Source organism: Morchella sextelata, assembly GCF_020137385.1.
Source record: "Morchella sextelata strain SCLS chromosome Unknown scls_2, whole genome shotgun sequence".
Taxonomy (NCBI): Eukaryota; Fungi; Ascomycota; class Pezizomycetes; order Pezizales; family Morchellaceae; genus Morchella; species Morchella sextelata.
The window spans coordinates 1,788,580-1,809,669 of record NW_025408617.1 but is presented as its reverse complement, the minus strand read 5'-3'; the positions used below and the strand labels follow the sequence as shown (position 1 = coordinate 1,809,669).

Here is a 21,090-nt window from a genome sequence, read left to right as displayed (position 1 = left end):
TAATTGGAATTACCTTGTCAGGCAATCACTTGAGAACTTTAGGCACGGATTTCCTATAGCTAAGTAGGTTATTATTCAGGGTTTAAAGAATCTCGCTGTATGTGCGTGAAAATCAATTGAACCTACATGTAGTATTATTGAACCAGCTGTAACCATAGGTATTTTCTAGGTACATGTATGCACATGTATGTCATCGTGTGTATACATGTACTTAACCATTAGGGTTATCAAATTCCCTACATGTATGTACATAACATCCGAGCAATTACATAAGGTTACCAATGTGCCACATATATATTCACATCATTTGCTGCCACAAGTGACTTGTTTTTATGCCGAAAGCTATAATTATATGAATTATCGATTCCCCTTCATTAGGAAAGCTAGCTACAACCACCTAGATCTATCGTCATCGGTAACACTAGATCATACATGTACGTGTAGATAATGGTCCTATTGATACATATAACACCAGTAATATCATTATTCCAGGTTGGATCACTATAAATCACTCGGGTAACTTTGAATCTGATTATGAGACACAGATTCGCAACACAACACTCGCCCAAAGACAAACCTCCCACTCGTAACGATTTCTTGTAAAACCTTCGATAATAACCAACACTCTAGAAAAGTTTTCCTAATAATATGTAGTTTATAATTCTCATTATCATCATTCTCCTGCCAAGCTTAGCACGTGCCCTGCGTCATAAGTCACCCCCATGCCATTTCCCCAGCTGCAACATCCCCTCCTCATCCATCCCTCCCACCTTTCCACCCCTCCACCCCCCCACCCCCCCCTTCCTTCTGCTCTCCATGTCCCACCCCTCGCCTGATAATAATATTGTAAATTAATCATAATCTTACTCTCAGCTTATCAATTACACCACATAAACAGTAGCATTGGCCAAACTCCCACTCCTCGTAAGCCGTCTTGTGCGGCTCACAAAGCGAATTTACCTGCCCCCGGAGCCTATGGCCACGAGCAGTAAACCGCAACAACCCACACCCCAATCACAACCACCACCGCCAACACCAACACCACCACTACAACCGCAGCAGGCCCAAATGTCATCACCCCAAAGGACCCGAGAGAGAAGCTCTCCATCATCAAGATCTACAACACCACGCCCGCCCCAGCAAGCTGCAAACGACCATACCGTTTCTACGTTTAGACATCGTCTCTCTCAGAAAGAGTACCCACCTGACTGCCCACCTCTCCAAGTCCGCTGGTACTACGCTGTCGACGTAATTAAGCTCTTGCCATTCCCTCACACTGCAACTAACTAACCCCCACTTCAGGTCCCAAAACGCAAACCGTTCCAGCCCAACGAGCCCGCCGCAGCAGGTGCACCAGCAAAGCCGCCCAAGCTCCCTTCTAAGTTCGTCTCCTTCGCCGCGCGTGACTCGCGCGCAATCGAGGCGGCATTCCAGAAGCTCTCCGAGGAAGAAGATGCAATTGACAAGGAGTCCTCGGCATACAGCCGGCATCTCGAGGACAGTTCTCATAAGGTCAAGCTGGAAGAGAGTGTTCAGGTACCTGTGAACGAGGATTACTTATTCGATGTGGATATCAAGAAGCGAGAGTTGGCGCCCGTATATTGGCTTGGTCCAGCGTATGATGTGAGGCGGGGTACTTGGTTCTTCCAAGGTAGGTAGCTGGCTGGCTAGCTAAGAAACTATAGATGAGTTTCTAGCTAACAGGGACGGCGCGTAGAGGGCAATTCGCTCCGGCCATGCGACGAGAACTTGGCGACGCAGATCGAGGAGGGATATCTGCGTATCAAGCCGTTCCGTAACAACCCTGCGAAGCCAGACCCGCTAACGTCGCAGCTTGCGAAGAAGGTCCTGGATAACCTTGCACCCCCGGAAGACCCCCAACGCCCTGTAACACCGAATAAAGACCAACCGGCACTTACGGCAGCTCCACTACCTCAATGGAGATTGTTTGGTGCTCACCTGAATAGCTTTGTGGTTTATGTTGACCCTAACACGGCACTACTGAGGAGCGATGACTTCTATGGAAAGCTTTCGTCGACGGTTCTGGGGAGCCAGAAGCTTGTGAGGGGCTATTCGGAGGGTGTCAGGACAGAAAAGAAGGATTCAAGTAGGCCTATGACGCCGGTACAGGGGGAAAAGGAGAAAAAGGAGAAGGAAGAGATGGAAAAGAAGTACAAACGAAGATCCATGCCGCCTCCTAGAACTCCGTCTCCAGGTACCGAGGGGGACATTTCCGAACAGACTCACCGCCGCGAGCTCGAACGGAGAATGTCCTCCCTTGTCATTGGTGAAGGGACAGGGGAAGAAAAGACACAGGACGAGATGCTGGAAACGGAGATGAAGGAAGACTACACGGCTGACGAGGAAATTGATGATCCCGAGCGAGAAATTGAGCACTTATTACTGGTGACACATGGAATTGGACAGAAGCTGTCTATGCGCATGGAAAGTGTGAACTTTGTGCACGATGTCAATGTGTTTCGCAAGACGCTGAAAAGTGTATACTCACTCTCACCAGATTTACAAGTTCTCAACGACGAAGTTGAAGAGAAGAAGAAAAACTGCAAGGTACAATGTCTCCCCGTCTGCTGGCGCCACCTCCTCGACTTCCCCAAACAATCACTGCGCACCAACCGTCAAGAAACCGATCTCTCCTCCGGTTCTACAGGCTATGAAGACGAGTATCCATCATTAGCGGACATAACCGTCGAGGGTGTCCCTGCAGTCCGCTCCCTCATGACCGACCTCGCCCTCGATGTCCTGCTATACCAATCCGCAACGTATAGAGAACACATCATCCAAACCGTCCTCACCGAGTGCAACCGCATTTACAAACTCTTCAAGCAGCGCAACCCCTCTTTCAAAGGCAAAGTCTCCCTTGTCGGCCACTCCCTCGGCTCTGCAATTCTATTCGACATCCTCTGTCGCCAGCCCCTCACAAACGATACCCGCCCCGCGATGGCCTCGGGGAAGCCAGACGTCATCCTAGACTTCCCTATCGAATCCTTCTTCTGTCTTGGATCCCCGATCGGCCTTTTTCAAATGCTCAAAGGACGCACCATCGCCTCGAGAAAGTTTTACGATGGTGACCTTATTCCGGAAACGATAGGCGACGAACCGGAGAACTACCACGCTTCTGCCGCCTCAGCAGCGGTACCACACTATCATGGAGGCTCCCTATTTCCAGTGAGCTCCCCAAAATGTCAACAGCTATTCAATATTTTCCACCCCACAGACCCAATCTCATATCGCATCGAACCCCTCGTCTCCAAGGCTATGGCGTCATTGAAGCCGCAGCCTCTCCCATACACCAAGCGTGGTATTTTCTCGTCCGGCCAGCTCGTTGGTGGCATCAGTGGTATTGGGCAGAGTGTTTCGCGTAGCGTCAGCAACATGTGGACATCCCTATCGTCTGGAATTGCGTCAAGTATCTTAAATCGTTCACTAGGCTTTAATGATACGAACCTTCCGCAGTCAACGTCCAGCATTAAGGTCACTGATACAGACAAGAAGCCACCGTCAGTACCGGGCGAGGATAGCCAGCAGCATCCGCCGACGCTGATTGACGATGAGATCGAGACACTGTATGCAGGGTTCCAAAAGAGACGAAAGTCGGCGGTAGAGGGGGAAGAGGGTGAAGGTGAGGAGGAGAGGTTAGAGGCTGAGGAGAAGGCAGCACAGCTGAAGGGAGAGGAGGCCAAAGTGAGGGCATTGAATGCGACGGGGAGGATCGATTTTGCGATTCAGGAGTGAGTTTTCTCATCAATTTCCGATTTCCGGTGAGCAATGCGTTTAATAAAAGAACGGAACAGGGGCGTGTTTGATATAAGCTTGATTGCAAGCATTGCGAGTCATCTCAGTTATTGGGGCGACGAAGACGTAAACCATTTTGTCATCTCACAGCTCCTGTCAAGGCAGCGAGTCATGAAGAAGGCAGTAGGGAACCTGAAAGGAAAGCAGTGGAGCAGTGTCAGGATTGACGAGTAAATTCACGGACCGAGGTACAAGTTTATTGGGGAGTCTTCCCTTTCCATATACTTTTTATTTTCATTCTGAGGGGTGGGGTACATACTCGATAGGACTTTAAGAGCTAGCTAGACATTTGTTTGAGCGGTGAACTAGCAAGATATCATCATGATACACACCGCAATTGATGATGCTGTTGATCATGAGTTCTCACTCGGAGTACTAGGAGGAAGGTTTAAGAGGCTATGAACGGCGGTGAAGCTAAGAATCCAGTGAATAATCTTCGTTGACAGTATCTTCTATCCATGACCCCGTTCCACAGGATTGGGCTTTCGATTGCCGCTTCCAATAGTCCTAAGAACGGCTGAGGGAGCCGTACCCGTCGCCGGTCTGTCAGACGCGGATTTCTAACCGAGGATATGTGGGAATGATTCAGATCAGGGATGACTTTTGCAATTAATCCTTACAGTAGTGTCCTTGGATAAAACCCAACTGTACCGGACTGAATTTAAAAGGAAAGTTGAACCCAACTGAAAGAAAAAAACCACTCAGTGGTGATCAGCTGATTGACACATTTTGATAACGTAAGGTGGGTTACAATGATATTTTGTAATCACAGCAAATCACTCGGGCACACGTGTTCATGAAACCCCCATCTATGAGATTCCCACTTCTTCCACTGCCCCACATACATTACATGTATGTGTATGCAACAACGGGTCTATATTTGACGTGGCACTGTCGATGAATTACCGCAATGCGACTAGACGACGTGTACCAGTGGCTTTTTCGGATAAAAATACTCGGGTTTGTGTTTCGTAGGTACACTTCGAGAAGTCTTGCAGTAGATCTTTCTGACAGAAAGGGAACAGATGTCTGAATTGAGAAATAAATATCAATACAGAATTCATGAATGACGCCTGAATAACACCCGCTGTCAGGTCTCTTTCTGCCTAAGAGTTGGAGGTTAAACTGAAAGGAAAAAATGAAAATGAAAAATCCATAGCCGTGTCGCACAACCCATTTGACCGTAGTAATACCTCTCACTGTATCGATTCTACTCATCATCGTAAGGCGAATGAATGTCTCTCCAGCTCTCATCTCCTCCACTTAACCGTCGATGCCTAGTAACATGGAAGAACGCGTGAAAGTTGTTAATCGTAAAGTACGACCTCATGAAATCTTCATAGTACCACGTTTCTCCGTGGATAGTATCCGCAACTCTATTCCTTCCACGTCGTAAGGGCAATCTGTGATGCCTATTTTCTGAAAGTAGAGGTTGGCCATAAAGCATAAGACCATTACTATCGGTGGGGTCTGTTCCAAACTTGAAGTTCCGGAGATATTTCCAGAGTACCTGCACCTGTTTTGGCTGTAGCGGTCTGTAGTCATTTCTAAAGATAACGAATGGCCCGTTTCCCAACGGTCCATCTCCCTGCACAGTAGGAAGACCTTCTGGCCCTTCGGATGAGAAGATAAGCGATTTAACGGGGCATGCGTGGGAATACGGTGGGCATTCCAAGGGCGAATCAAAAGGACAGTATATTCGGAACTGAAGACCCAAACCAGGAGTCGGGAAGGAGCAGTGATTCCCCGGGACCAAGACTGAGCTTTGAAATATGTAGGGTTGGTACTTTTTGCTTCCACTAGCATCAGCTTCGTAACTCGGGCCTTTGCGGAAAACTCCAACTCCCACGATGTACTTGGGAGGAGCCGGGTTGACGTCGAGGATGAAAGATGAATTGAGGGTATCCATGAGGATGAGATGGCGGGTCAGGCGTGATGAAATGGAATAGTAGTGGTCCCTGTTTCTTAGGCGGGACGGTAGATCTGCAGGCTGGAAAGGCCACAGATGCCTTTCGGATGTGCGAGTGATATTGCATGAGCATGATTATATACGGCGGATGTTTAAAAACTCTTCGCTTAACCAGCCTTTCTTCATGACCTAGACCTGCCATTATGCCACAAAGGATACTTGCCGCTAGAAGGTACCGGTGAGTGCCGTTTATCAGCTGTTCTACCGATATATTTAATACTAATCGCACACATATCTTCGGGGTTTTGACCGTTGCCTACATTTAATTAAATGCAACTATATACATGTAGGTAGGGTTTTTTGGTCGCTAATGGCGGATACGTGGAGGTTTTGAGAGCTCAAGACTAGGAATAAGGCTATCCAGGTGAGCTTCTTACATAACAACTCGGTGTCCATGGGTCAATATTGTTTGCCCACAATACTAGGTGTCCATGGGTCAATATTGTTTGCCCACAATACTAGGGGTGCGGGTTGTAACTATAGTATTGTCTTAAATGAAGACCATAATCCCTGTGAGTGTGGTCAAAGGACCAATAGAAGATTGCTTGCTCAACTCACGCGATTGGAGACGGGCTCTGCGAGACATACATACTCGTACATGTATGTAATCTTCAGCTTATCTGTAAGGGGGTTTGTAGTCAGGATCTCGGGGTTCGGTGTGTGTTGTAAGGATTTGGGTGTTCTGTCACCTTATGTATGTAGTAAACGCACCACCGTTGCAACATTTGACAAGCTGCCAAGTCGGAGCAAACAGTTATTCAAAGTCAGGGATGGTAAGTCTGGGATGCGTTCTCTTTAGTATCAATTACATGAATCTGGCCTAGCAGCCGATATTACCAAGCATATTCGCGAGACATCATATGTACGTGTATGTACATTTTATCTTGGCGATTTTTGTATGGGAAGATAATGAAAGTTGCAACCGACTAAAAAAAAGCTTCTGTTCCCAGTAATAACTCGAGAACCACCCCGTTTAATGGTAAACTTACCCATAGTACACACCGCTAAGGACGGCTGGCGAGATTTGCCCCCGTCTTAATGTTTGTTGAAGCTGTGATTGGATCATCTCGCTGGCGGGTCGGGGTTTCTCGCTGCTGACCCTATCTGGGCCAAAAGAAAACCCTCATCCAGTAAATTTGCCCTGTGCCAAAAGGGCACCCGAATCTCAGCCTGTCACAGTGACATCATTGCATCTCTCCACTAAAATATTGAAAAGTTAATCTGCGCATTTCATCTACTTCAAGTGAGCTTTTCCCTTGCCCGCGGAAAATGGGAGTCTACCCAACCTTTAGTCTGGATCTTAACTTTTTTGATCTAGCTCCAGATACCTTATCTATCCCGCCATAAATTTCTGCCCTGCCCCACATTCTGGTTAGCGGAGACTTGAGGAAGTGACCTCAAGGGCCCATCTCACTAAGATGGTCAAAGTCCCTACCTCAATTCTGCGGATCTGCAATGAAGCTCCACGGACCTTAGTGCAGAGGGAATCACTGTCGAAAACCTCGCCTTCAAAAAGCTTAAATGATCCCGAACCTTGTTCAAAAATTTCAGAACACAGTATGATCAGTACAAAGACACCCGAGAACCTAAACCCTCTGACCGAATCCTCCGAGTTCTCTCTATCTAAAGAACTGGTGGGACTTCTTCCGGAGAACTTCCGGCCCAAATCAAACGATGAATTCAAGTGGCAATCAACTCAGACTTTCAAGATATTTACCCATGATAACCTACCGCCTTACGAGACAACATTGATGGCCATTGAAGGGTTATTTCAAATACAATCGGCCTCTCTGCACTTGCACTTCACCCACGAAGATGAGGCGAGAGAGCTACTGGAAAATGTGTACTCTGGAAGCTCTTCTTCATCAGACCTATGTGAGCTCTTTGCTGCAGCTGCAGTGGGATCTCAATGGGAAGAGCGAGTTCCTACCGAGACCATACATTGCTATTTCAATACCACCAAGGCACATTTGGATGATTGTTTGGAGGAGGATGATTTGAGAGGGATGAGGATACTTGGACTGTGCTCATTGTTTTTGATGTCTGAGAAGCGGATATCAAGTTATAGCTATATTGGTTAGTTTTCACAAGCGGGAGGATTAAGTGCTCCTTTTCTAAAGCAAGCGAACAGGAAATGCCCTGCAGATTGGATACTCGAGAGGTCTTCAATACACCCAAAAGCCTGAGAACATATCACTCAAGTGCTGGGTCGGACTTAGAAGGTTATGGAGAACCTTGGTATTTTTCGAAAGGTTTGATTCGCTTTTCTAGTCTCGAGCTTAAAGGACCTTCTGACAGTATTTTTTCAGCTGGATAGCCGCATCTTTAGGTCGTATCCCGGTCTACAGCCTTAGATGCAACAATGTCGATCTTTCTGAATCGGTACGATCCATAAAAGCCTGCCCCGCTTTTGCCTATATTGATTTATTTATGTAGGAAAAAGCACTTGATAATCAAGGGCCTGTCAAGCGCAATGCTATTCAAGTCGAGCTTCTCAAGATCGGGATATTAAACGCCAAAATCCTCAAGGACGTGTTCGCTCCTTCAACCGTGAGCCTTTCAGTTGTACGGGAATTCATGCTGGAATTAGAGGGTTGGTTTGATGATCTCCCTGACTCGATGAGACTTGCAAGTATGCTTGGATCCGATGTGGGTCCAGGAGAGAGGACGACAGTGTTCACGATTCACATAATGTATCTTTCGACTATCATTCTTTTAACACGAAGAGTCATGGTTGGAGTACTGGGTGGAAAGGTCAGCTATGTAGATGGCACCCTAAAGGATTCCATGCCCTACGTCAGTGTGTGCATTTCGGCCGCGAAACAAACTGCTGGGATTCTTGCGCTTCTCTATGCTGAATGGGACGGCGGTCTGTTCAAAAAGTGCTGGTTGGCAATGTTTGACCTCCCCGGCTTACTTCTAGTGGAACTTTGATTATTAACCCGACGAGGACAGATGCTCTTCATTCAATGCAAGCGTCATCTTGCTCTTCTCTGCCGCGCATAAGAAAATGCTTGGGGAACCTCGTATGAGCTACCAGAACGACCTTTTTGATGCAGCGAAATGTATTGCAGCTATTGAAGTTTCTGCAGAAGTAGATGAAGTGTCTCGGTGTTATCTGAAGATTTTAGCTCCTTTCAGGGAGGCTGTTGAGGAGAGAGATAAGGTTTATTCGCCTTTAGATAGAGTATCACATCCCCCGTTCGATTGGAGACAGTCGGTAGCCTCTTTCCACGACCCGGACCAGCATGGCTTGTATGGTATGCCTCTGACGGAAGATTCGGAAATCACCAATGGCCTTCTGGATATGATTGCAAAGCCATACGTGTACAATCAAGGCTGTAGTGATAGATTTGCCTCGCCGGAATATAAAGGCTACTTCGACGCTAGCATTGGTGTATCTCAGATCCATTCGCCCTCCAGTTCGAGCCCTAGGACGATAGAAACACCTTTTTCGGGTTTTGGTTCGAAGACAATCGATACACCCTCTCTACTTGAGGTAAATGTATGTCCATCAAAAAGAGGGGAAGACAAACCGAAATGGACGATGGGCGAGAAGGAATCTGCTGGTCAGGTAACAAACGTTCACGGTATTCTCCGAAAGCGCTTGAGGCGTTTTTGAAGCGTGTTGCTTGACTATTCTCATTTTGTTCACGACCTTACTTTCTACTTTGACATATTTTCTATTTAATCTTTTAGTACTTCTTAATACCCTCCATTCATTCTACTGTTACGAAAAGGTATTACACGGCCACGAAATAGTGCTAGTGTCGGCTATACCAATTATCTTATTTTGTATGGAAGGGTATCGAGTGATAGTAGGTGTTTAGAAGTCACTTTTTTTTTTTTTTAGATAATTATTAAAGTACCGGGATATCCTCCACAGAAAGGTCGATAATTGTCATGTGGACCCGGTTAATAGATTATAGGTCTTGTTATCATTATTTTATCAATATCGAGTGGCTTCCAGTGTTATTTCTGCAGTACCGTCGTACTACATGGTCAAAGTTCACCGATGGGTAGATGTTGTCTTCCATCACATCCTACTAGATATAACCTCGAGGATCGTGCACGAGCCCTTGCTGTGATCTTGGTAAACATAACTCTCCCTCACTTTGGCAGCTTTCTTTTTGTTGGTTCTAAAACAAGCATACAATCACATGCCAGCGGTTCCCCATCTTATTGGAAGATCCATGGGCTAGAGAGTTTCCCAGCCTTACCTATCATATACAGCTGTTATATTAGCTAGATTCTGAGATCCAAAATCTCGCTTTCAGCTTCTCCTAGAACTTAACGTGTAAACTAGAATCTACTAATATCAATACCAAAGCACCCTTTCCACTGATGGTAAGGCGGGCACTGGAATGTGGTTAACTATTAAGCCGAAAATCACTGTATATTTACTGTTCGGATATAGATAAAATGGAAAAGGTTAGTTGACCACTTATACACTCCACTCATTTTTACTTTCACCTAGTCGTGTTCAGGAAACCACATATAGCGTTGTCTTGCCGAGACCTTCACATAATATCACTCGGTTAGACCCTCTCCTTTCCTTAATTGGTACGAAGCCCTCCTCGCATGCATTATTACTCGCCAAAAAAGATAAAAGTCTGTGGATGAATTAAGTACCTGACAGTGGTTGCGTTGCATACAGTACTATGTACTTTATTCATCCACAGACTATTTTTTGGCGAGTAGTGCTGCGGGAAAATATATGTAGCCATTTGCAAATGATTCCAGAGCTATTGCGGTACTAGCCAAGCTATATGTAATCGTGATTAAATATGGGGTAACTCATGGCCACAAACAGTCACTCGGGAGGTCCTCAATTTTACATACATCACCATGCACTGAACGGAATAAACAGGCGCAAATACAACCGCCCCAACAGATAAATATTTGAAAATGAAATGGGTAAGTATTTTTGGTAATAGCAAGAAGAGCAATAGTCCAGGTCAATCATAATAAGCAATGTAGACAAAACTGCTATTCCATCAAACCTTTTGAAGGAAAAAGCAAATTCTTAAACAACATATTGAGAGCAAGCGGCAGTAAACATTAGGTGTTTAGAGGGTTTCGTAAGTAGCCATCAAACTACCCAAGAAAGTGACAATCAACCTCGAACGAACAGCAACAATGTCCTCGGGGACAAGCCTATATAAAAGATGTTAGGTCCGTTCTTCAGCTATAAAAAAGGCAATTAAGGTGAGATAAATACCAGATAGTAGCGCCCATCTTTCTTGCAATAGAGATACTCAGCTTCGCGTTCAGGTATGCATTCTCATCGGTCCTCCCGTCCGTGACAAGCGAGTAATCGACATAATTACTCTTCATTCCATTCAGGACATCAAGCAAAAACACACCAGTCCCCATGCTTGGGTCCTTGAAGCTCCTGATGTTACCGGCTTTGCCACCCTTACGCGCCATATCATTGGCCCACTTGAGCATGTAAGAATCTGTGATCTCACTAACGCCAACCTTTTGCGCAAGGCCGTGCAAGGTGCGAGTGATATCACGTCTCATAAGCTGCCAAGTGATCGCAAGTGTCAATGTTCGTTGCCCATCCGTGATGTCTGCGCCCTGTATTCCGACAAGCGAGAATCGATTGTTCTTGCCAAGCTCCACGGCGTAGTTGGTATTTTCGACGGCCTTAAATCGCATAAGTTCTCCTCCATGTGCTGGAGCTTTGTTCACATGACGCCAGTTGACTGAGCCTGGGATAACTTTATCGTATGCTTGAAGAAGAATAGTTCCGTCCCGGAGGTCGTCAAAGAGCGAGTTGACCGCAGGCTGAACGTCAAGAGAATTCAGCCACAGAGTAAAGACACGAGCTTCACGTTCGCCCTCGGCATCAAAATCTTCAACTTCAAGCATTTCCTCCTCGGTAATAGCATCAAGGCCGGGGTGGGTGTTGAAGAGATGAGCCACAAAAGCCAAGTTAAGTTTAGGGTTACCAGCAATAAGAGATTTCGGGGTCAAGAACTTGCGGCAACCAAGTTTGTCGGCATTCTCGAGTACCTGTTCAGCGCGTTGTAGGAGATCACGAGTTTGTAGGGGATTCCGCGAGCACTCCTCCGGGGCAAGCTGATTCAGGAGCACAGTATAATTCTCGGCATCTGAGACGTCTTTGCTGAAGTTCGTAACCCTGTAACATGGAATACTCGTTAGACTAAAGCCAATCTCAAAAGAAACGTAGAAATGTCTCGAACTTCATACCTCCTCTCCCATTTCGCTGCTTTAAGATGGTAGTTGAACCACCTCAGGAGAATCTGTTCTGGTGGCAGTCTCAAAAACTGTTCAAGAGTCTCATCATCCTCCAGCAACCTATAGAGCTCCGGGTGTAATTTGATATCAATCTTTCCCAAGAGACCTCTTCTAATCACTTGCCAGATCAATCCGAGAATCAAATGCTCCTTGACCTCAATGATATCACCAGACCCAATATTGACGACAGAGCATCCAATAGCCTTAGCAGAGTTGATGACAATGTTGTTGTTTTCAGTCATATGAAACTGGTTGAGCTTTTTGGTGCGTGCATTGGTACGGTTAAGAACACGCTCATCGATCGTGTCAGGGACGGAGTCATTGATAAGCTTAGCAAGCACAAGACCATCTTTACATTCATCAAACATCTATACACCTTTTTAGTCATGGTCATCACTAAATGGCGCCGATTTCAACAAACCTGAAATGTATCAGTGTCAAAGGGCAAACGATCGCCAATGTCTGTATCCCCCGCCAAAACAGCATTTATATGCCTTGTGAATTCTGATCTCTCATCTTCATTGATTGTATGAGTTGAAGATCCAGTTGAGCCTCCCATCTTGATCTGTCCACCACCTTTGGACCCAGTTCTGGCATGTGAAACCTGAGGGCCGGCAGGTTTCGCTGAGTCATTAATGCGAAGTTTGGCAATGAGCTGTGATATCGATATCAGTAAAAACGAACGCAAGGTCATGATTAGATGCTCGCGAGGTAGAACTACTTACATCCACAAAATCATCAAGTTCCACTCTTCTACTACTGTCCAGCTCCACTTGCTTCAATGTAGCTCTGACAACATCGTAAGATTTCCGTTCGAGGTCTTGAGCAGCCTTGATCGCGGTTGCCTCATCGAGGTAACCTCGTTCCTCGGTATCTGTACGAAGAAACGTATCCTGGAGTTTCATTACACCCTCCTGCCCGAGATCGGGGTATTTCCTGGCTAGCTTGAAAACATTCATTTTCGGTACCTTTCTCCAGAGAGGAGCTGTTGGGTATCACAGATTATGGGTTGTTGTTTGTTGTTTGTTGTGTCAATAAGGGGAGGCGGGGTACTGATGAGGGGCTGAAAGTTTAAAGTCAGGTCGCGTCCAGAAGGATACAGATGGATGGGGCATACAATAGTTGAGAGGAACCCCAAATTTATCAGGACGGAATCCAAGGAAAGACTTACGCGGACAGAGCAAAGAACACCAAGCAAGCTTGCGCGGATTCTGAACTGAGTACGTTGCGTCGTGATGGGCGGAGTTGAAGGTGTCAATGGTGAGGTGTTAAGGGATTGTGTTCTTACGACGGGTCGGGTTGGATAGGGCAGCTCGGTGACGTTTTCCTTGCCCCTCCAGATCCTGTCACTGCTGCTTCGCCGCTCATCTCATTTCCCGAGCCACATCCCTCTGCCAGGGTCTGAATCTACAGAACCATTCTGCGACTGGTTTCGTGCCCATCTTTGAGATTAATGTATTCTCTATTGATTTACCGATAGGAAACCCCGATTTCAGAACCTATGAGTTCGTTATGCTCACCTCTTGCACCTTTGAGTCAGCTTGCCGCTTTACACATTAAACCTCTTGGTGGGGCGGAGCGGATGACGAGGTTCCAGGCTTGGCAGCTCCAGGAAACTCCCCTGCCCAGCCAGGAATCTGCAATAGGTATTCTCATGACGAACTGAACAGCTCCCGCACTCGATGGTACTACATGTATTTTTGGACAGCTATATTATCATATCGATTCAAGATTTGAGTTTACAGACGTACGAATACCCATGTACCTACATGTTGTAGTTGCATACATATAGCTTGCTAACTACACGTACCTCTGTGGTACATTGACAGACTACAGGGACCTAGAGCTCATAGACGTCATGAAGCAATTGAAACCCACGACAAACCACTCTTTTCAATCACCATACAAACCATAATTACAAGATAATAATCGGGGTGTTTAATATGACCATTAAAAGTCCCATGCAGGAAATCAGAACTCCTGGAAGAGGTTGATACAGGTCACAGCGCTTCACGGCGAGGTCTAGAGAGGTGATAGTGATACCGAATTAAAGTGGTGTTAGCAACAGCACGAATCTTGATGCAGTAATACTGCTGCCCACTATTCGTACCTTGAAAACAGAGGAAGGGGTAACTGTGTTAGCACGTAACGGAAGAAGCTCATAACCTCGAATTTGTAGCACTGGTGTACATGTATTTACGTCTTGGCAAATTTGAGTCGTGCCGAAACTTCGCAATGAAAGCCTTCCTAGCTTCTCTTGAAGGGGTATATTGACAGCGTTAAGGTCGTATAGTTGAGGTAACATTCATTATTTGACGTGACGCATGGTAAACAGTTTAAACCTTCAACACTGCCCTTATAATAGCTAGTTGACTCCTGATATCATTCCCCCGTGTTAGCTAATTAGATCACTAATCACATTGCCATCACTCAAACATCGTAAATGAGAAACCTATCCCCCGGCCCTCCTCCATCACATCAGACCAACACGACCTTACCCCCCAACGAAGATTGGGGTCCAGCTTACACATATTTACATTGATAGGAGATTTTCTGTGGAGTGAACTTCAAGGCCACAGATGAGAAACTCATAAACGGGGTTTGTTGGGTATTTGCGGAAACCGCACCTTCGATATCATTATCTCACTACTTATTCGGTTATTTGTTCTCATTACTTTACTTCCTCACGCGGTGGTCTCAAGATTGCTGGAGTTCTTTATAATTGTCCAATACATTCCCTTTAGGCTTATGGTGGTGGTTAGTCTTAGATATTTTACAATTCCAAACCCCCACCGCTTATTTAGCTAGAACGCTTTCTCTATACGGCTAGTGCTGATTTTATTTGGCCTCCTTTCCTAGCTATATGTATTCTGCGTGGCAAGTATCGGAAAAAGGGCTGAGATCGAGCTACGCATCATAAATTATAAAACTTCGGAGGCCTAGTGGATGGTTTGGATTTTAGACATATCAAGTTCCTCAATTTTGCTTTCAATTCCATAGGCTGTGATTTGACTCGCCCTTCCACCTTCTAGATAATTGAATGTATAATTTCTGTACCTTTGTTCGGCTATCGAGTATCTTTGGAATTAATATACAAGCCAAAAGCGAAAGAAGGTCTACCACGGATTAGATGAAAAGCACTAGTGTAGAATCGTGAGGAGCTATACTTTATAAATAGAAAGGTCTGTTCTGTATGTACATGTATCTACATGTAGTCAAGGTCTGTTCTGGTCAGGGGCGATTTCCGGCCTATAATACTAAGAGCCCACGTGGCACTACACAAACCGAATCATAACTGGTGATGCAGGTAATATCACCACTAAACGCTCCAGACCCTGCGGCTAGAATGCCACTAAAGTAATTGCAAGGAGATCGGTGTCAATCGACTTTTCCGGCCAGCATCAAGTTTACTGGAGAACAAAAATATTATTTGGGATAGATACAGTCTAACTATTTCTCTGTAAATAGTAGTTTAAAATTCAATCCTTTCCAACCTGCATATGACGAAAATTGAGGTGTACTTCATTGCTTAGCTAGTATAGGCCTCTATAACTGCCAATTACTCATGACGTACAAAACTACTCAATCGAAAAACTCGTCGAATCTCTAAAAATGCTCTTTTTAAAAAAAAGGAAAAGGAACCCCCGAAGGTCTGCTTGGTATTGTCTTTATGTGTATGCTTTTGCAGGGGAAATGAGAAAGGAAAGCAGAAACCAGAGAGAGAGAATTAAAATGGAAAACTAGTGTCCATGTATCAAAAATAGAAAGAACATATGATATGACCCCCGAATTCTCCCACCCAGATACCATTTTATTTAGACAAAAAAAAAATTCCCACAACTTATTGCCAATTGACCAAAAAAAAAAATTATGAGAGTCGTAATCAAATGTCATGCCAATCGTGCCCGCACCCAATATATATCAAGGTAAAAATGAACCCGTGGGAAAATAGGAAGAAAGAAAGAAAGAAAAACATACAAAGAACTAAAACATTACCCTATCCACTTTACAAGCATGGATACTCAAACATCTTTAGTCACTTACATACCTCCTCTTTTGCTATCTCCACCGCCTCCCCACTCTTTTCTGCGTAGCCTCTCCCGCTCTCTTTCCTCCTCTGAATCGTCGCTCTCAACATACCTGCCCGTTTCTTTATCGTAGTCCAATGTACTTGCTCTGCTATCGCCTTTAACCAAACCTAAACTCTCCTCTTCCGTCTTTGATATGCCTTTGTCCTGGATACCACTTATGCTCTTTCTGCGTAGCCCGTGCAGTCTAGCCGGGAGATGAGGATGTGATAGATGCGAGTGTGCATGAGGGAGCGGAAGAGGGACATCAGAGGCCCCTTCGCCATGACTATCCCGAGAGTGGGATCGCGAATGTCTGCCAAACACAGACTGGAAACTAAATTGTCTCCGTGAGGTGTGATCTGCACTATCTGGTCGCAATCCTGAATCGGTACTATGAGCGCTATGTGGGGTTTGTGGGGTTGTCGGTGTAAGCATCGGCCGTACCACAGGACTATTCATATGTCCTGGTGCAGAGCGAGGGGCTCTCGGGGGAATAGCAGTGTAGTCGCTCCCAGCATCGACAGTTCTCTTCACCCCGTGTTTTGGCAGCGGAGGAGGTGATTCTGACGCGAAGTCACGGTAGGAAAATTCCCCTTCTGAGGGTGTAATGGTCATCTGTGGCGATGATTTCGAGCCCATTTGATGATGGTAATCGCCTGAAAACTCTCTCAAAGGCAGTGGCGCGGAAAGATCACCGTAGGCACGCCCTTGAGAGGGCGGCGGCAAACCCTGATCTGTGATGTCTCGGTGAGGCGAGGTGACAGCTATTACAACATCCGTCTCATCCCGGAGACTCGCTTTACTTCGTGGGCGAGGGACAAATAAGTTCCTGACTCTTCCAACAAAGCTTTGTGGGTGTATTTCTTCAGTCTCAGCCTCGATGTCGTAAATTTGTCGTCTCATAGCTTCATCAACGCTCATGCTCCTCCTCCTATTTGCCACAACGGGAGAAAACTCCCCCTCTGTCCCCTCCTCCAAATCAGGCATCCTACTCATCCCTAATGGGGGGTGAGGCCCGCTGGTGGTATTCCTTCTTCTTGGCCCATCTCCCGAACTACCACTCCAGGTAACCCTCCTTTGCACACCATCCCATTCTACCATTTCCCCATCGTGCAATGGTACATTTAGCATATCCTTTAACCTTTCTTCCCTAATCCTTTTCGCCTCCTCTTGCTCCATCTTCTGTCTTGCAACAGAAATACGACGGATAATTGCAGCAGTACCACGAATTGCATCTGCTTTTGGTTCTGATTCAGGCTCGGATTGCTCGGCAACCGTGCGGACTTGGTCGAGGTCTCCTCGAAAGATTTCAGTGTCAGGTACATTCTTGGCACTCTTGGAGAGCTGGAGGAGAACTACGCCGGCACAAATTTGAAGGAACCCCATTACAACAGTGGCAATGGAGCTAGGGGTTCCCTTAAAACCGCGGAATAGGACTGCACTTGTTACAATCGTGGAGCTAGTAAAGAACACGTAATAGGTCGGCGTTACGAGCGCAGCATTGAAGATATTCAACGCTTTCTATAATTCTTTTAGTAATTAAGACTTCCAGGAGGTAGGGGTGAACTGCTTACATTGAGATAAATAATCTCCACGACTAGTGTTATAACAATAAACACAAATAGGACATAAAGGAACCATTGATTGAACTGGGGTGTTCCTGAGATTTGTGTTACTACTGCAGCACCAAGCCCTTGTGTTGCAACAACACTGCATCATTTTGTCAGCACCTACTCTTCCCCTCACTTGAATGTGGCTTACCTGAGGCCTCCTATCAATGAGCAGACACTAATATATACCATCATACTCTTTTGACCGTATTTTGGTGCAATCCATATTACTATCCCTACACATCCCACTATAACAACACCTGCATACGACAGAAACCCAGGCGAGAGAATGAATCCTTTCATATCCTGGATTGTCGATACGGAAGATTGTTCGGGTGCATTTATGACGATTACTATAGAGCCCACTATACACATGAAACAACCTATTTTACCGATAAATGAAAGCCGCTCATTTAGGAACATGGACGAAAGAATGGCAGTTATGACGACAGACTGATACCCCAGTGAGTTAGCAAAAATTAATAGTGGCACAATCGTGAGAAGAAGAGATCCTACAAGAGCACCCAAAGGCGTGACCAGGATAGCTTCAACGAAAGCGTAAGCACAGAAATTACAAATTTCTCCAATAATCACTACCATCACGACCATATCAGTAACCTGGCTTCTTTCTTTTGGTCCCCCAAAAAGATAGAATAAAACACACTCAAGATCATTCCACTCCACCACCACCCATTTCTAAGGTACCCATATCCCTCCCCCGCCTCTTTTCCATCCTTCATGTTTGCATCCAATAGACCTTTCTTCTTGAGCACGAATGAACATCCGATAAAGACCCCCGAGGCGACTGCGAGTGAAACTCCGACGGCTTTGTAGCTGTTGCGAGGTGTTAGTTTATGCTTGGAGGGTGATTGGAAGGGGTATGTACACTGGCGGTCGCCCTGCCGAGGATAGCCCGCCGTGGCCTGCAGCAGCTGTTGTGGATGTTGCTGCTGCTGCCTCTGTCGTTGCACGAGCTAACAGGTATGCTATCGTTTCCGACATGATTGTGGGGTATCAGGCCCAAGCTTGGACCAAGGTTAAAAGGGTGGGGAAGCTTCTGGCCCGGTTGGCTTTTTAGTATCGGTAATATGATTCTTATGGTGCCTTAGATGGAAGTGTAGACAGGCGAAATTCCGATTCTAGAATGGCTAATAACAATGGTGATATAAGTCTCGGGAAAGACTAAATGGAGTGTGATGTCGTAGAATGGCCTTGTTTGTGTTTCTGCGGCTCCACACCGGGGATTTCTTCTTTATCAGGGGTGGAATTGAAAGCTGTACACTAATCCAGCAAACAACTCTTCGGCACAAGAAAAAGTCGAATGGAGGTTGAGAAGGAGGAATGTAGATTTGGTGGAGGTAACTGGAGCCACACCACAGAAATATTTGCTGTAGGTATATTCGTACCCTGCCTCGATTCCGTTTCACACCCACACAGACAGAAAAATGAAATGATTTCGGAACCGGGTGTCCGTGTCTATTTTAAGGATATTTTTGTTCGTGAATCTCGTTATTCGTTCCGGTATTGGTCGTTATAGTTTAGTCTAGAGAGGCGAGTGCAGCATGCAGGTAAAAGCAATGTACGTACTCTATGAGACGCAAATATCGTTGTTGCTGCTACTGATGTCTCTATCGACCTGAAGGGAGGTTCAATTGAGGAGGGGCGCTGGAGGGGACTACGGCAGGTTGACCGTTAGCGACTGAAGATCAGAGACAGAAGAATAATAGGGAGAAGCAGCTAGGAGAATAATGGATATAAGGAGTCTAGTTACCTGTGCCAGTGCGATTGATTGACAGGAGGAAACAACAACAACAACAGAGAAAGAGGGAGGTGTTAGAGAGGACGGAGAGGAAACGCCCAAACAAGAGCGAGCACCACTGAGAACACACAGACAGGGCAGGTTTCTTGTTCAAATCTCACTGCAGCAGCCTCAGTCTAGTTTTCCAAATATCCCCCCGCCTCCACCGCCTGTTGTTTTGGTCACCCCTGTATCAGACTACTCGCCACGGCAGCCGATCTTAGCCAGAAGGTTTTTGCCCATAGATACAACGGTTCACACACACAAACCTGTCACGCAGGAAGCTGAAACAGCCGCCTATGTACACAACGACGTAAGGATTATCCTGGTGCACTTTATCATGTCCCACGCGTCTTTTACTCTTGTGGTGGAGCGAAGATAGATTTTGTGCGAAACCGGATTCTAGGGGACGGAGGATTTGCATCCCATACATGCTTAGACTGTCAGCAGCTCGCTGGATATAAAATATGACCCTCGGTTTACCGAGATATTATGTGCTCCGGTGGTACAGTGTTTTCTTTCCAAGCATATTGCCTACTTTATCACTTCCAAGCTATGGCACCGCATCTACGCCGCTCATTACTCTTATTTTAGCCCTACCGGGTTTACTCCTTTTCGGTAGAAAGATTACCTGTTCTACCTACATGTAGTTATTAACCATACGGCTGAAGTAAACAGCTTGGCTTGCTTATTTCCAAATGGTATTGTATTTAGGGCAGGTAGGCCGGTAGAGTGTAGACCATTATTTGTTTTGGGGAGGCACATGAAAAGGAATCTCCACCGCTCCCGTGATCGGGACCCTTTGTCATTTAGGAGATTTCCGCAAAAAGAAAACGCGCGTTCCAGCGACAACCCTATATTTCCTATTTTCGGCTTGCTGCAAGGTCGTTGAACGCGCGCTGCTCGCGTCTGGGCACCTGGTCGCGCCTCTAAGTAATTCTGAGTGCAGATGATGGGATTACCCGGCTTAATAGTGGTCTGGTTATGCCTGGAGGCGGTTTAAGGTTAAGTTTCTGGCGAGACAGTTTTCGTACCTGCAGGAGTGCCTGATGCATGAATATGGTCCGTGGAGAAGTACTCTAGAGGATAGAGTCTTGTCGTATGCATCCCACCCATTTGCCCCATTGAGAGTCAATCAAACATGTGTCCTACATCATCACCAGTAGTGCAGTGTAGATGCGCGCGACACTTGGAAGAACGAAACGGTGAGCTCCTACTCTACACAAGTTCAACGGGACCGCGCTAGTTGCACTTCCCATCCAACGCATTCCCCCACCCAAGCCAGAAACTGTAGCTACCTTGCAGCTACGGATCTATCTATGTGGATACAACATATCGGCTGCCATAGCTGATATATGTGCAACAGTGAAAAAATAACTACATACATGTATGTATTCTATGTATAGTAGATACGGCCACGTCAAGATCGTCTCGCTAGTAGGGAAACTACATGTATAAGAAAGGCAAGACCCCGAGGCCCCGAGGATTTTCACGTTTTAGAAGACGCGCATGTCCATCATAAGGTTTTAAGTACAGCAGCAGGAGTTTATTAAGCATTGCGCT

At 46.0% G+C, this 21,090-nt stretch overlaps 5 protein-coding genes across 5 annotated transcripts; 2 read left to right on the top strand and 3 right to left on the bottom strand.

The window, feature by feature from the left end:
* Nucleotides 1-975: 975 nt before the first annotated feature.
* H6S33_005735 (uncharacterized protein) lies at nucleotides 976-3,987 on the top strand (the record flags this gene model as incomplete). The annotated part of the gene is made up of 4 exons (XM_044837113.1): nucleotides 976-1,248; nucleotides 1,303-1,651; nucleotides 1,718-3,749; nucleotides 3,813-3,987. 4 exons carry the CDS (start codon nucleotides 976-978, stop codon nucleotides 3,985-3,987), a joined length of 2,829 nt encoding a protein of 942 aa, XP_044699044.1.
* Nucleotides 3,988-5,023: 1,036 nt separating this feature from the next.
* Nucleotides 5,024-5,722, bottom strand: H6S33_005734 (uncharacterized protein; the record flags this gene model as incomplete). Its single annotated transcript, XM_044837112.1, has 1 exon — nucleotides 5,024-5,722. One exon carries the CDS (start codon nucleotides 5,720-5,722, stop codon nucleotides 5,024-5,026), a length of 699 nt encoding a protein of 232 aa, XP_044699043.1.
* A 1,478-nt stretch (nucleotides 5,723-7,200) lies between these two features.
* H6S33_005733 (uncharacterized protein) lies at nucleotides 7,201-9,418 on the top strand (the record flags this gene model as incomplete). The annotated part of the gene is made up of 7 exons (XM_044837111.1): nucleotides 7,201-7,858; nucleotides 7,914-8,034; nucleotides 8,092-8,164; nucleotides 8,219-8,679; nucleotides 8,738-8,808; nucleotides 8,875-9,356; nucleotides 9,407-9,418. The coding sequence occupies 7 exons, from the start codon at nucleotides 7,201-7,203 to the stop codon at nucleotides 9,416-9,418; spliced, it is 1,878 nt and encodes a 625-aa protein (XP_044699042.1).
* A 1,433-nt stretch (nucleotides 9,419-10,851) lies between these two features.
* On the bottom strand, nucleotides 10,852-13,008 carry H6S33_005732 (uncharacterized protein; the record flags this gene model as incomplete). The annotated part of the gene is made up of 5 exons (XM_044837110.1): nucleotides 10,852-10,939; nucleotides 11,004-11,930; nucleotides 12,002-12,417; nucleotides 12,471-12,704; nucleotides 12,775-13,008. The coding sequence occupies 5 exons, from the start codon at nucleotides 13,006-13,008 to the stop codon at nucleotides 10,852-10,854; spliced, it is 1,899 nt and encodes a 632-aa protein (XP_044699041.1).
* Nucleotides 13,009-16,089: 3,081 nt separating this feature from the next.
* On the bottom strand, nucleotides 16,090-18,731 carry H6S33_005731 (uncharacterized protein; the record flags this gene model as incomplete). Its single annotated transcript, XM_044837109.1, has 6 exons — nucleotides 16,090-17,640; nucleotides 17,694-17,829; nucleotides 17,881-18,182; nucleotides 18,246-18,322; nucleotides 18,394-18,563; nucleotides 18,616-18,731. The coding sequence occupies 6 exons, from the start codon at nucleotides 18,729-18,731 to the stop codon at nucleotides 16,090-16,092; spliced, it is 2,352 nt and encodes a 783-aa protein (XP_044699040.1).
* Nucleotides 18,732-21,090: the final 2,359 nt, after the last annotated feature.